The 14,500-nt window shown below is 44.0% G+C and overlaps 1 protein-coding gene across 1 annotated transcript in view; it reads left to right on the top strand.

The window, feature by feature from the left end:
• TTC13 (tetratricopeptide repeat domain 13) overlaps positions 1 to 13,871 on the top strand; it is a 74,624-nt gene extending 60,753 nt beyond the window's left edge. Inside the window, exons 15-20 of the mRNA XM_081823163.1 lie at positions 3,528 to 3,634; positions 5,904 to 6,039; positions 7,352 to 7,431; positions 9,563 to 9,641; positions 9,791 to 9,870; positions 11,322 to 13,871. Coding sequence (XP_081679289.1) covers positions 3,528 to 3,634; positions 5,904 to 6,039; positions 7,352 to 7,431; positions 9,563 to 9,641; positions 9,791 to 9,870; positions 11,322 to 11,436 — 597 coding nt within the window. The 3' untranslated portion in view covers positions 11,437 to 13,871. The remainder of the gene's footprint in view (positions 1 to 3,527; positions 3,635 to 5,903; positions 6,040 to 7,351; positions 7,432 to 9,562; positions 9,642 to 9,790; positions 9,871 to 11,321) is intronic.
• Positions 13,872 to 14,500: the final 629 nt, after the last annotated feature.

Raw genomic sequence — 14,500 nt, 5'->3', positions numbered from 1 at the left:
GGATGTAATGGCAGTGAGAAGTCAGCCTGGCATTATAATTGATCCCTTAGTGAAAGATGGACGATTTCAGATTGGTGTTTTAAAGTTCAGCTATGTGCTGTTTATAGGAGACATGCATAGCAAGTTAACGTTTAAAAAGGGGAAGGGAGAAAGGTATACCAGGCAAATGCTAATGGAAGGAAACATGGGTGTGGCAATGTTAACATCAAAAGCAATGTAATTCAAGATGAAGGAGACTTCAAGGGACAGAAATTATATTGTTTAAAAGTGTAAAATCAAGAAATTATAATTTCTTGAACCTCTTCTCCGCCCGGGAATATAACTACTCAAAAATTTGCCAACAGCAGGTGGATTTTATTTTTTCCAATTAATGCTTTGAACTTTAACGTAAAAGTTGAATCAGTGTTCTTGTAGCTATAGTAGAGAGGTTTAATTACGTCAAATAAAATTTGAGAAATGGGTAGAACCAGAGCTTGTCCATTTCTAAGGAATAACCAGGAAACATCATGTCAAGAACAAAGCAGTGAGCTAGTACTCTGCATGCCAGGGTCCACATCTGCCTCACTGGGCTTGGGTGAGCCTCTTCCACGGTCTAGATCCCAGGCTCCTGTCTACTAGGAGCAATGATTCTGGCCAGACCTCAGCTCGGGGTTCTTGTGAGTGTCAGATAAACTGATGCAGTGGTTTTCAACCTTCTCAAAGCCACTCTGGCATTAACTGAATACCCGTGTTCAATGTTCCCTTTCCTGCTCTCAAATGAAATTCACAGAGAATATATCACACCTACTCAAAAAATTCTTTAAAACATCACCATTGTGCCATAAAAGGAGGTCTGCCAGGTAAATCATCTGTAATAGACAAGCGTGACATTTGAACCTGTCAGCTGCAAACGTGGCCCTGTATCTGTGCGTTACTTGCTGACTTACAGATCGTGAACCACAGTGTTGGTGGCGACAGGGTTTTTTGAAATGGTAACCTTCCAAACAATGTCTAATACCCTCTTCCCTCAGTTGGACGTGCTATTCGCATTCATGGAAAATTCAGTGTGTATTAAAACTACGTAGTTCCGAGCCTCACGTTGGGGTAGAGATTACTTAAATAAATGAAAAACTTAAAAAAAAACCATGTAAAATATTTAGTGTCTAAGTGAGAAATGGAGTCTGGTTCCAGGCCCAGGAGATTATTAAATTATAAACAGGTTCTTCTTGGACATGAAAACTCAGTGGGGCATTGGCAGCCAGTCATGCATCACGTGTGACTGTCCCCTACCCTGTGGGACATCTAGTGTTCTCAGCCCCACCTGCTAAGTGGTAGACCTTCCCACCACCCCCCACCCACCACCCCCCTGTCCCTGTGGCCACCAAACTCTCCCATAAATTCCCCAGATGCCCCCCAGAGGGCAGAACCGCTCCACGGAGGGCTGCTGGGACAGACCTACAGAAAGAAAACTGACGTGTCTCAGTTTTTCCTGTTCTTTCTTGTTGGTATTTTAGGCATTACATTTACTCTATTGGGTAGAAGGCCAAGTCAGCTGAGTGGGATTTTAATGTTTTATGTATGTCTTGGTTTAAAAAGAAAAGCCTAGTGGGCTCCAAGCCTACAGTTGCTTAGTGCAGCCGAGAGGCCGAGCGTCGCCCACCCGGGGCCTTCCTTCTGGTGCGAGGTCACTGCGTGTCCGGCCGTGGTGTGGAAGTGACCGTTCCCTGGCAGCACTAGACACCTAGCTTTCAACTGGGAGTGTGGTGAAAGCACATATTTTTAAAGGCACATACAGAAGTATATAAATAAAGGGTTTGGTGCAATGTGATGTGACGACAGCTTCCACTGAAATATTCTTTTGGTGAAAAACCACGTTAAAATACAACTGACCCTTGAACAACATGGGTTTGAACTGCATGGGTCCACTTATATGTGGATTCTTTTCAATAAATACAGTACAGTCCTGTAAATGTATCTTCCTTGTGATTTCTTAATAACCTTTTCTCTAGCTTACTTTACTGTAAGAATACAGTATAGAATACATACAACATATTTTTACGTTATCAGTAAGGCTTCTAGTCAGCAGTAGACTATTAGCAGTTAAGCTTTTGGGGAGTCAAAAGTTATACAGAGGTTTGGGGGGTCGGCTACCCCTCACATTGGTCAAGGTCAACTCTATACCTCAGCTCCCCTTGAGGCAGCTTTTTGGCATATAATGTGGCTGGAGGTCATGAAGGCTTGGGTCCACGTTCCCACGCTGCCACTTCCCGCTCAGTAACTCGGGCAGGACCTGCCCTTCCAGGGGCTCCTCCTTCGTAAGATGGAGACCATGCCCTGTCTTACTGGTACATCATGAGCATCAGATGAGAATTGGCATATAATGTTACTACACGTCTTCCTCTAGAAGCCCCTTCTCCATGGAAGATATTCCTGTTCCAGTTCCCGATGCTGGCTCTGATGACCTGTGCCTCGCTGGTCCCTGGTCCTTCTCTGCACCATTCATGACCACCTGCTGGGTCTTACTGGTTTTAGACAACCTTTCCCCCAGTAGTGGCTTATGTGAAGCACAACCTCCTCTTAGTCCGTCCTTGGTTCTCTTATTCAAGTCTCTCAGCCCTTTAAAAAAAGTTGGCAACACTGAACAATGTGGGGAGGATTTTTTCTGGAGTAATGACAAAATCTATTTATTGGCATTTTGGCTTTGTCAAAACTATTTTATTTTTATATTTTTTTTAAAGATTTTTATTTATTTGCCAGAGAGAGAGGGAACACAAGCAGGGGGAGCGGCAGGCAGAGGGAGAAGCAGGCTTCCCACTGAGCAGGGAGCCCGATGTGGGACTCGATCCCAGGACCCTGGGATCATGATCTGAGCTGAAGGCAGACGCTTAACCAACAGAGCCACCCAGGCTCCCTGTCCAAAGTATTTTAAACAAAAAGCTGACATCTGAAACTGCCTTCATACTTATCACCCCTGAAGGCCATTCTTGGCTCTATGTAATTCCTTTAACATACTTTTCTGTGGTCTGTAGAGTTGGAGTGTGTGTGTGTGTGTGTGTGTGTGTGTATGTATGTGTGTGAAATTCTCCAGTTGACAAATATAACTCTGAGTACTTTTCAAATCAGACTGCTTTGAAGGAGCACAAGCGTGAGCACAAGGTGTTTTTTGAGTTATGAGATTTGGGGTACAACCATTCTGCTAAGAATCCAAGTTGCTGCCAATAAAGATGAACATGAGAAAATCCTAAGGGGACTCTTAGAAGGGAGCAGCACCCTCACTGACTGAGGGAGCTTGTTGCTGAGGCTCCGTGCTGGCCTCTGCTAGGGGCCCAGGGATGTGCCACCTGGGCCTGGAGTTTGTGTGGGGCGTTGGGAACAGGCAGAGGCGTCCCCGGTCCCTGTAGAGGTGTGCATGGTCGTTGCCTCTCGCATCAGGATTTCTGTGACCCTTCTTAAACACGTGGAAGGTTGAGTCAGCGCTACAGAAGAGCGCCTGGGGGTTTACAATGAATTACACACTAGTAATGTGAATTTTTTTTCCCTGAAAGCAGTTTAATACTAAAACGAAGGATGGGTTCACGGTGAACACAAAAGTTCCCAGCCTCAAAGATCAAGGGAAGGAATATGATGGATTCACAATCACAATTACAGGAGACAAGTATGTACGCTTCCTAAGTGTGAGTATAAAGGTGGGCTGGTGTCTGATATTGCCACGGGAGGTTAGACGTTACCCGGCTTTTGCTTTATCCTGAAATGAAAATTATCAAGGGCCAGTGTGTAGCTATAACCAGTTATTTTGTTAACATGACTTGTAGAATATTGTGCCAGCAGATACATTTTCTGACCACGCTAGATCTAACAGCTTTCTAGATATTAGGTATAATATCTAATGTGGAAAGCATTCTTCCAGGCTCTTAAAGTTCCTTGTGGGCAACACTTTTAGTGATAAAATGAAAAGACATGAAAGATTGGCAGATTGAAGGCCATTGTAAGAGTTTTTAAGTACAGGTTTTAATATATTCTGAAAGGGGTGCAGTCTGTTATTATGGAAAATTTAGAATACAAAGATAAGCAAAGATAAAAAATCATTGAGTTGTTTCTTTAAAAACTGAGATTATACTCCACACATTGTTTTATAATCTGTTTCTTTTGTATCTTACAATTACTTTATCATGAACATTTTCTTATATTTTTGTAAGCATTTGTAATGCTGGCATAGTATTCCATTTTTGGATGTTGTAGCATTCCTCCTACTAATTTTTTGTTATTGACCATTTAGAGTATTTCTCATTTTTCACTTTGTAAATAGCCCCGCAGTGACTGTTTTTATTAACCAGTCTAATTTATATCTGAAGCCCAAGCTTCATCTAGGAGCCTCCATATCCCTTGAATTTGGGGTGATTACCTTGCCCCTCCCCAGCAACATGCATCCCTCAGTTGCTTAGCCTGCAAGGCGCCATGATTCCTGCATCGGGACTTCCAGCTTGATTTCTGCCAGCCCCACAGTAGGGCTGTGACTTGCCTCTGCCTCTTGGGCTCCAGCTTTCTCATATGCCTTTACTCTCAAACCTTTACAGGAGCCTCTTTGTCAAGTTCTCTGTCAGAACCTACACAGGCTCCATGAGTAAGCACCAGCTTAGCAACTCCCAGATTTTATGACTTTTCCATATCCTTGAGGTGTTGATCTACCCCAGACCATTTATCAAAGTACTTTTCCCAACAAATATCACACTCCCCTCCCTGGAAGGAATTCCAGGTTTGCTATTAACGTTAAAATTACTCCCCTGCCTTTAGACCCACTTGTGAGATATAGATCTCCTCAGATGAACTGGTTCTCCAGGCAGAAAGGGAATGACGGTGTCAAAGAGTACATAAAGCTCCTTCCCCCCCCAGAAACATGGCGTCTTTCCTCCATGTCTCACCGTATTCATTACATCATGCTCTGGGCTCTAACCCCTCGAGTAGACTCTGGTGTCTCCGTCCCTGGTCTCGTGGTGGCTTCCAGTGCTTTGTCAGTGTCCCCGAGGCTCCATTCCACCGGGTGTTAAACCACTCCCCGCTCCATACCCTCCACTGCCTGTGGATACCAGGACCCACTCCCCCGCCAGGCACTCAAGGCCTTTCATAATGTGGCCCTCGCAACATTTCCTGCTTGCCTGAACTGTTTTCCTGCCAGAACTTGGCCTGCTAACTCAGCTGGACGGCTTGTTCCCTGAGGTCACCTCGCACCTCCTGGTTCTGAGCCTCTCTCACTCCCATTCTGATTTTCACATTCGGGCCCCTTCCCCTGTGAAGCATTTCCTGTTGTCTTCCACATCCCTAAATTAGACCTGATCTCCCACTTTTGAACCCTGACTTGCTATGTGATCGCCCTGCATGTGGTCTTATAATAATTCATGGCCTCAGTTCTCCCTCCTTCCTCCATAGATGCAGCAGCTGTTCTGTGTTCCTCTTTATAGAATCTAAGAGCTGTTTATTTATATAATACATGCCTGTTGCATCAAATTTGTCTCCTCCGTAGAGTCTGTCATGGAGCTAAGCGTGCAGCAGAAGCTTAAAAAAACACAGTAGAATCCCTGAACTTCTGCACACAGTTCTGGCTCCTGATCTTCAATCATAATAGGGAGGCTGTCTGAGAAAGTCTTTACCATGCATTCATTCTTGACTATGTGTAGTTCCCTTCTGTAGTAGCTTAAGCTCCTATAATACATTTGGTTAGACCGAACAAAATATCATATTCTATGGGAAACTTGCCTACATATGGAACACGCCTACATGTGTGTAGTTAGAAAGGTGGGACACGTTCTCAGATATGTCTTGTGCCACATCAGCATACCAGTTCCTTCCTTTTTTTTTTTTTGACTCCCCATGTTTGGCTCTTTGAATTGTAAAATGCATGCCTTTGACACACATTGTTGTATTTTTAGGGTTGGCAACATACTGTTTTCTGTGGAAACGCAAACCACAGAAGAAAGAACACAATTCTATCATGCTGAGATAGATGCACTTTATAAAGACCTCACAGCAAAAGGAAAAGTACTGATTCTTTCATCAGAATTTGGGGTAGGTTTTTGTTTTTTTCCATTTTATCCGTGCTTACTCGGATTCTCCTGTAACCTTTTCAAAGCCTCTACCCATTCACGGGTATTATCCATTTTATGCTTGAGATCAGCTTTCACTGATGACCTATAAGGACTTCTTTTTAAAATTCTTACAGAAACAATTCCCATATTTATTTTTTTTTAAAGATTTTATTTATTTGAGAGAGAGAAAGCACACAGAGGGAGAGTATAAGGGAGAAGCAGACTCCCCGCTCGCCCCGATGCAGGACTCGATCCCAGGACCCTGAGAGATCATGACCTGAGCCGAAGGCAGACGCTTAACCGACTGAGCCACCCAGGTGCCCCCAATTCCCATATTTAATAACGATAGTAATTGAGGAAGGGAAATGATCCATGTACACAGTTACTGTGTTACACGGTAAGTCTGGGCTCTGTCCATAGTTGGTCCGTAGTGACAGTGGCCTGTGGGGCATTTGGTGGGGCTTTCCTGGTCTGTGATTCTTCCCTCCGTGTCCCACCCCAACTTGAGGGGGCTCCCTAGAGGCAGGATCTGGCCTGTCACCTTCATGGGAGTATTGTGGGCACTCCATCCAACTTCTGGAGTGGATGCCCGTGGTCCCTGGGAAATCACTTCATTTCTCTTGCACCTAATCAGTTCATACCTATAATTAAGCATCCAGGTTTTTATATAATTAAGTGTATTTATCACCTAAATCTCAGTACAGAGGTTGTGCTCATCAGATTCTTGGGAAACCATATTTGGTATTAACGAGTACTTTGTTTTATTTTAATCTTAATATATATTTTGACATTTCAAGTCACGTTAAAGGAGGCTGAGATTTTTATGTTTATCAGAAAAGGTTTCAGTTTTTTTTTTTTTTAAGATTTATTTATTAATTGGGCGGGAGGGATGGAGGAACAGATGGAGAGGGAGAGAGAGAATCCCCGGCAGACTCCCCCTGAGTGCAGAGTCCGACTCGGGGCTCAATCCCAGGACCCTGAGATCAAGACCTTGGCCAAAACCAAGAGTTGGTTACTTAACTGACTGATCCACCCAGGTGCCCTGAAAAAGTTTCAGTTTTAAAAACAGCTCGGAAAATATTGCCCTACACCGAACTGTATATATCCCCTTTCATTAGGAAAAAATGGTAGCGCAGAGTATAAAATATGCAAGAATGTGAAAGTAGGTTCCTGTAGGAGAGACATGAAATAATCCTCTTCCTGAGCTAAATTTTCTTATGTCTTATCACCTTGTAAAAAACTAGTTTATAATCTAGTATTTAAGTTCATGAGCATGTGTCTTTTTTTTCTAGGAGGCTGATGCTGTTTGCAACTTAATCTTATCCTTAGTTTATTACTTTTATAATTTAATGCCACTCTCTCGAGGATCCAGGTGAGTGATAACCTATAATTTGAAAGTTTTTACATTGAAGAACATGTCCTTTTTTGCTTGCACTACTCATTGTGTCTGGGGGTCCAAAAGTACCCCCAAGCAATTGCAAGAAATCCCCTTTGGTTTTTTTCAAAATCCACCCAGAAATTATGTCCTTGACCTACCACACCATCAAAGGAATTATGACATATTGTTCTAAGATAGTGTGCTTACATTTTACAGGCTATGGATCCACTCGACAACACAAATGTCTTGAAGGCCTACTACACGCATGCATTTGCACTCACTGTATTTTAACTTCTGATATTTGCCCAGACTGCTACCCTGTCCTCTTCCCCCCTTTCCTCCAGTTTTAGTCCGTCACTCGACCTCCAGCCCTAATGTTTTATACTTTTGAGTCACCAGCCATTCTGTACTACTTGTACTATTGTGAATCAATTCTTGCTGCTTAGGAATCCATCAGGAGCTTCTTAGGTGTCATCAAAACCAGGGTTTCTGTCTGTCCTCTGTTTGCCAGTATGACGTGCAGTAGATCATGGAATTTGAATTTAAGACGTTTGGGCTAAAATGATATACTTGAATGTTCTTGTCTTTAACACTTTAAAAGTAAAACTCTCCTAGATGTGGTAGTAAATGTTGTTATATTAGAAAGGCACGGAAACAAGTGAGGAGCATGAATACTGTAGTATCAGCCTAACTGTTACTAGCGTGCACTGAGTATATGACGTGCTTACGCCCTCCGCACACCCCCTCTGATCAAGCACGGACGCGGGTGCCGTGCGGGTACCCAGCAGTTGCCCATTTGTCCTCACAGCGGCTGAACTGGCTCCCGGGGTGACGCGGGAAGGAGGTGACACGGGAAGGAGGTGACACGGGAAGGAGGTGCAGCTCTCGCCACCTGTGCGTTGCCCTCAGAGCCGCCTCTGTTCAGCCCCTGATCCCGTTGCTTCTGTCCTCTCTGTGCTCAGAGCTACTGCCGTAGTTCAAACCCGCGCCACCCGTGCCTTTCTGACTTGTCTCCCTGCTTCCAGGCTTTTCTCCGTCCCCCTCTGCCTCAGTTCTTCTTTTTTTTTTTTTTTTAAATTCCAGTGTAGTTAACATACAGTGTTATATTGGCTTCGGGTGTACAGTGTAGAGATTCAGGATCTCTGCCCCCATTCTTTATACCTGGTGGCTCAGGTGCAAGCTCGTCCGTGTCCTGCCCTGGTTTGTCTTGGCCTCCTCCCCGCTTTCCTTGACCCGCCCTTTTACTATACCGTGGAACTTCTCGAAGGGCCTCCCGTTCCCCCTCCAGTGCACCTCCCTGCCTTTCCTCACACCTTCGTGTCCACACGGGCTCTGCCTCTGTGCCGGCCATTTCCCTTCCTTCCCCTCTGCCCACCATGCCCCGCCTGGACCCTGAAGAGGCCCCCGTGGGCGCCCCCTGGGCTTGACTAGCTGCACCTGCAGGCTTTCCCCGTGGCGTGCGTGCTGTCTGCCTCCCCGGCCAGCCTGCTTGTTCTCAGAGGCGAGAGCCTCCTTCTGGTTATCTCCACGCGGAGTGTCCTGCACAGGGCCCACGCGGCCCGTGTGTAATAGATATGTCAGAAGCAGGAGTGAGTCTGTTATATGCCAGGAAGGGAATTGATATGACACATCAGCTTTCAAACCGGTCTGTTGGCACCTTCTGAGAATGTGTTCTGCTTTTCTTCTTTGGGGAACGAGGTTTTTTAATGCTTAAACAATAAGATTAATAATTTGTATTACAAAGTGTATGTATGGTATACATGCATTTTAAAAGCCAAGCCTTGTGAAGTTGCTAGAAATAGAAGCAGACACATCTTTTAATTCATTATTTCATAAGAATAGAAAAACCAAGTGGGAAGAAAACTCCTACTTAAAAGAAACACCTTTTTTCCCCAGAAAAAGAATATTCTGGGTCACATTTACCCTTAAAATCGTGAATCTAAATATTTTTGTTAGTAGTAAATTAGTAGATATTTTTTAAGACATCAAAGTATTTTTTAGTTTAATTTCTAAAGAATTCTTAAGTAAAATTTCATCTTTGACGACAGAAAATCCATAGTGAACTTTTCATATGATCCCTTTTCAGAAACCAGGACTGACAGGTAATTATTCTTTATTTACATAGTGTGATAGCTTACTCTGTGATCGTGGGAGCTTTGATGGCAAGTGGAAAAGAAGTGGCAGGAAAAATCCCCAAAGGGAAGGTATGTTGAAGCCAGAAGGGCAGATGGTTGGCTGTGTGTTTAAATCCCAGCCCTCGGATTTTTGTGCTAAGATCCAGAAGTTAAACAGATCTCAAAGTGAGCCTCTCTCCTCCATATTAATTACATTCCTAAATTTCTTTCTTTTTCAGTTAGTTGACTTTGAAGCTATGACAGCCCCTGGTTCAGAAGCCTTTAGCAAAATAGCCAAAAGCTGGATGAGCCTAAAAAGGTAACTACTTGGTAGTGGTCAACAAAGGGATGTTACCTCTAAAGGGGGAGAGAGGACTTCCTGCTCCTGTTGGAGCTAGCTGAGTGATACTGGGAGTACACTCCCTTTCCTGCGTTCTTACTCTGCAAGGAGTGTAATCCACTTTTCCAAGGCTAAGATGTTTTCCTGTCGTGTAGGACCCCCGAAAGGGTGAGTCTACAGATAAAAATAAATAATGAATAAAAAGCAAGGAAATTGGTTTGTGAAGGAAAAGTGACACATGTCCTCTTTGTATAATCAGGCATTCATCTCTCTTGGCTAATTGACCCTTTATCCCAAACTCTTAGGTTCAGTATTCAGGAAGGAATTTGAAAACTGTGAGCTGGACCCATTTCAGACTTACTCTGAGTGGGAGCCCATTTTTACTGCACAGTTGATTTTGAGAAGGTGGCCCTTCATTGTAACATAGGCGAGGAATACATGTGAGTCCATAAATACTAACTGGACATCATCCCCAGTGGCTACCATCACGAGTCCAGCGTACCCTGATCTTTCCTGGCTCTTGTTGCCAGGACTTTCGGGATGAAATTAAACCCATAGATACTTTAATAGTTAATAAAGAGCAAGCACGTGTCACTGACCTTTATTCTTGCTCCTTCTCTGTGTTTTCTTCATCATAACCCCTGCCAATTTTGCCTTTCCCATCTACTGGACACAGCAGCCACTCTAAAAATTGCTGGGTAATTTGCACTCTGTTTAAAACAGAGAAATTCATGTCTGTAGTGCACTCTTGTTCAGTGTGTAAGTACGTTACTTAGCTTTGTAACGATCGCTTCTGACAGTCGCACTGCGTTCCAGCGTATTCCCGTTTCAAGATTGCTGGCTCACGTGTGTTTTAGGAGTATGACCATAGCGTCAAACGTCTTGCTTCTGTCTCTTCCATAGTTTTACAGTGTGAACCTTCCAACAGTTCTTTAAGGAATGAATAAAAAACTGCCTCCCGCTGTGCAGTTACCATTTCGCACCGCCCTCTGGCATGCATGATCTCATTCTGGGCTCAGGGCCCCCCTGTGAGTTAAGAAGACTGTGCCTGGTGCTGCTGATACGGGCAGGGGGCCTGGAGAAAGGGCTGTAGCCAATAAGGAGCGAGGCCGGTCTGGAGCCTGTGTCTCTGATTCAAGTCTAATGGCTCCCTGGCAGGACGTGTGCCAACAGTCACACGTACAGCAGAGCTTAGTTTTCCTTTCCGAAGATTCTGGCTGAACTGGCCAGCAGTCCATTATGGGAGCCTCTGGATATAAGTCCCCAGCCACAGAAGCATCCGTTCTCTTCACAGCTCCTCCCTGCTTTTGTAAAATTGTCTGACAGCATACATACAGGGTTATTGGAAAGAGAATATTAGAATAGGAATAATGCCTTTTTTGTGAATTGTGTTTATCTTCATATTCCTTCTTTGTGTTTTTCTTTTCCAGTATTTCACCTTCTTATAAGACTCTCCCATCTGTGTCAGAGACGTTCCCTACATTAAGATCAATGATCGAGGTGCTAAACACGGACTCCTCTCCACGTTGTCTTAAGAAACTCTAGTTACGCTGTGGTATTTATACAAGTAAAGGGCCGGACCTCTTGCTTCTTAAGTTATTTTTTAAAACATGGAGTTATAAAGAAACTAGGTCCTTTATTACTTTTGATACCAATTTTTGATAGGAATTGAATACTTGAAATCATTTTCTTTACTTTTTGAACCATAATAAAAATCATGAAAGAGGGTTTTTTGGGGGGGTAAAAAAAGCTCTATGTTGGGGCAGGAAAATGTATGTAGAGGCCAGCGGCCTTGTTGGTTTCCACTTACAAAGTCCTAAAACTCCTTCCTCACAGCAAAAAAGTTGACTTCAAAAACCAAAAATTAATCATTAAAAGGAACAAAACCAACAACAAAACAGGAGTGTTTTCATTCCTTGAAAGATTTGTATATTTTTCAAAGGCCTTTTTATGCACATTGTGATAGGGCATCGTGTTTCTCACATAATCTTCACGAGTGGGTTCTCCATTGTATTTGAATGATGGAAGATTCCTGGGCCGTCACCATGTGCCGCAGAGCTCACTGCTGGGAACATTTGTTTTGAATGATGCAGACAGTATTTGCCAGTGACCCAAACACTGAATTACTGAACCATGTTTTTTTTTTCTCTGTGTTGGAAAAAATAAATGAGGGGTGATTTCTGTAAATCACCAGTTTTTGACACTGGATTATGTATGATTTTATTTTGTGAACTAGTTTCACTTGCAGGTGTAAGAACATCCGGAACATGACTGATTTCCCCCCCGGTCCCAAGCCAGGGTAAATGACAGTGAATAAAGCGGGTTCATTAAATTATTGCCATTTCCAAATCATTTTCATTTTTCTTCGGTGTTTGTTAAAGAGTTAAACTATTCACTGCTTTTTGCTGCTTGGTTTTGGTCTTGAAATCCCACATTAAGAGTAGCCGGCCAGTGTCTTGGGGTGTCGGGGCTCGTGGGGAGCTTAGCACCACTGGATAGGAGCAGTTATCTGCTAGAACATGGCCGTTTGATCGAGACGACCTGCCCTTCGGACTTATGCCCATCCGACTACTGACGTGTGCTTTCGAACAGCCACCTAGTGTGGCTCCTGTCGTCGTCTCTTCTGAGGGAGGGGAATAATGATCCCAGTTGTCAGGCACACCCCATCTTATGAGCACATTTCACACCCACAGGTCGATTTTTCTCCTGGAGACCAGCATTGTGTTCACCGAAGACAAGTGTCCATTTTCATTTTACAGGTGAGCGAGCTGAGACTCTGGGAGGGCATTGACGCTCCCAAGACCCCGAGCTCTTGACACCCTGGTGCTGATTCCAGCCAGTCCTCTCTGAGCCCAGGGCCTCCCTGCCCCGCTGTGGTCTTCAGGACTAAAGATTCAATTCGCACACTCTTCTCAAGACTCAGAGAATACATAACAGGGCACCATGCAGGGTCTCCATGTATCTGTTACGTTTCCTTGTGCTCTCAGCTTTGTGCTGTTTTGACCAAATTGAGCTAGCTGAAGACTTTGGAAACCACAAAAGAGCTGCATCCAGAGATGCTGTGTGGGATTGCAAAGCAAGATGGCAGTTGCCATTTTTTTTTTTTTTAAGATTTATGTACTTTAGCGAGAGCGTGTAGGTGCATGAGTGGGGGGAGGGACAGAGGAGAGAATCTTCAAGCAGCTCCCCGCTGAGTGCAGAGCCCCATACCGCACTCGATCTCTCAATGATCCATGAGATCCTGACCTGAGCCAAAACCAAGAGTCAAATGCTTAACCGACTGAGCCACCCAGGAGCACCCTGACCTTTCTAAAATATGACAATATGTCTAAACCCCAGAATTAGAACATATTTCTCTTGAAACCAACTCCAAATTCCTCCATTTCAGTTTTTATTTAGATAGCCCAGTTTCTCCTCATTCGCATAAGGTGATTATTACATCATCAGAAGTACTAACATGCTAAATTCTGTGACTTCAAAATGTTTTGGGAAAACATTCCGTCTTCTGCCCCGAATCCCAAAATACTCAGGCCAAATTGACTGTGGTCTGAACAAAATATTACATGTAGTTCTGTTTGGTGGCCAAGATGGTACCCACCACTAGCGCTCCCATTCCCATCTTTAAGGGCTCTTGTCACAGGAAGATTTGAAATGCATTTTTATATCATGATATTTAATGCTCTCTCATCACCTCTTCTATTAATTGAAAAACTGCACCTAAAAATCAGTCATAGGGGCACCTGGGTGGCTCAGTCGTTAAGCGTCTGCCTTCAGCTCAGGTCATGATCCCAGGGTCCTGGGATCGAGCCCCACGTTCGGCTCCCCACTCAGCGGGAAGCCTGCTTCTCTCTCTCCCTCTGACTGCCACTCTGCCTACTTGTGCTATCTCTCTGTCAAATAAATAAAAACCTTTTAAAAACAAACCAAAAAAATCAGTCATAGTTCCATCATACAAGGTATTCTCTGTTTAAAGCTTTTTTTTTTTTTTAAAGATTTTATTTATTTATTCATGAGAGACAGAGAAAGAGAGAGAGAGAGGCAGAGGGAGAAGCAGGCTCCCAAGGAGCAGGGAGCCCGATGCGGGACTTGATCCCAGGACCCTGGGACCATGACCCGAGCCGAAGGCAGACGCTCAACCATCTGAGCCACCCAGGCGCCCCTAAAGCTTTTTTAAAAAACAAATTTCTTTCTTAAAAATTAGAATTCAGTTTGCTTTTATCCTTAGCATTTCATATCAAAACCTTTTGGTCATTCTGAGGAAACAGGACCGCCATGTTTCTTTTATCTGTGTTTGGTTTTTACCTTGCTAGGTACCTTTACCCTTTCAATTTTGTGGCATAAAGTTAAGGCCCCCTGATAGGTGGGTGACCCCCTCAGCCTCCTCCCCCTCCAGCTCCGCAATGAAGAACTGGAAACCCCACATGAGACGTGTATCTCTGCCCTGGTCAGATGTGAGCTTGAGAGGCCGTGTTCCCAACGCCAAGCAGGTTGGTCCAATTGCGTGCATGTGTGTTGGTTCTCTCATACTTACAGCTGTTAGCAATACAGGGTCTTCAGATAACTCATTTACCTCCACCTTGTCAGTCTTAGAATCCCCTTATCCACTAGA

This window comes from Leptonychotes weddellii, chromosome 6, assembly GCF_054177405.1.
Source record: "Leptonychotes weddellii isolate Sample4059 chromosome 6, ASM5417740v2, whole genome shotgun sequence".
NCBI lineage: Eukaryota > Metazoa > Chordata > Mammalia > Carnivora > Phocidae > Leptonychotes > Leptonychotes weddellii.
Note: the sequence above shows the minus strand (reverse complement) of the source record. Positions and strands in the feature narration are given on the sequence as shown.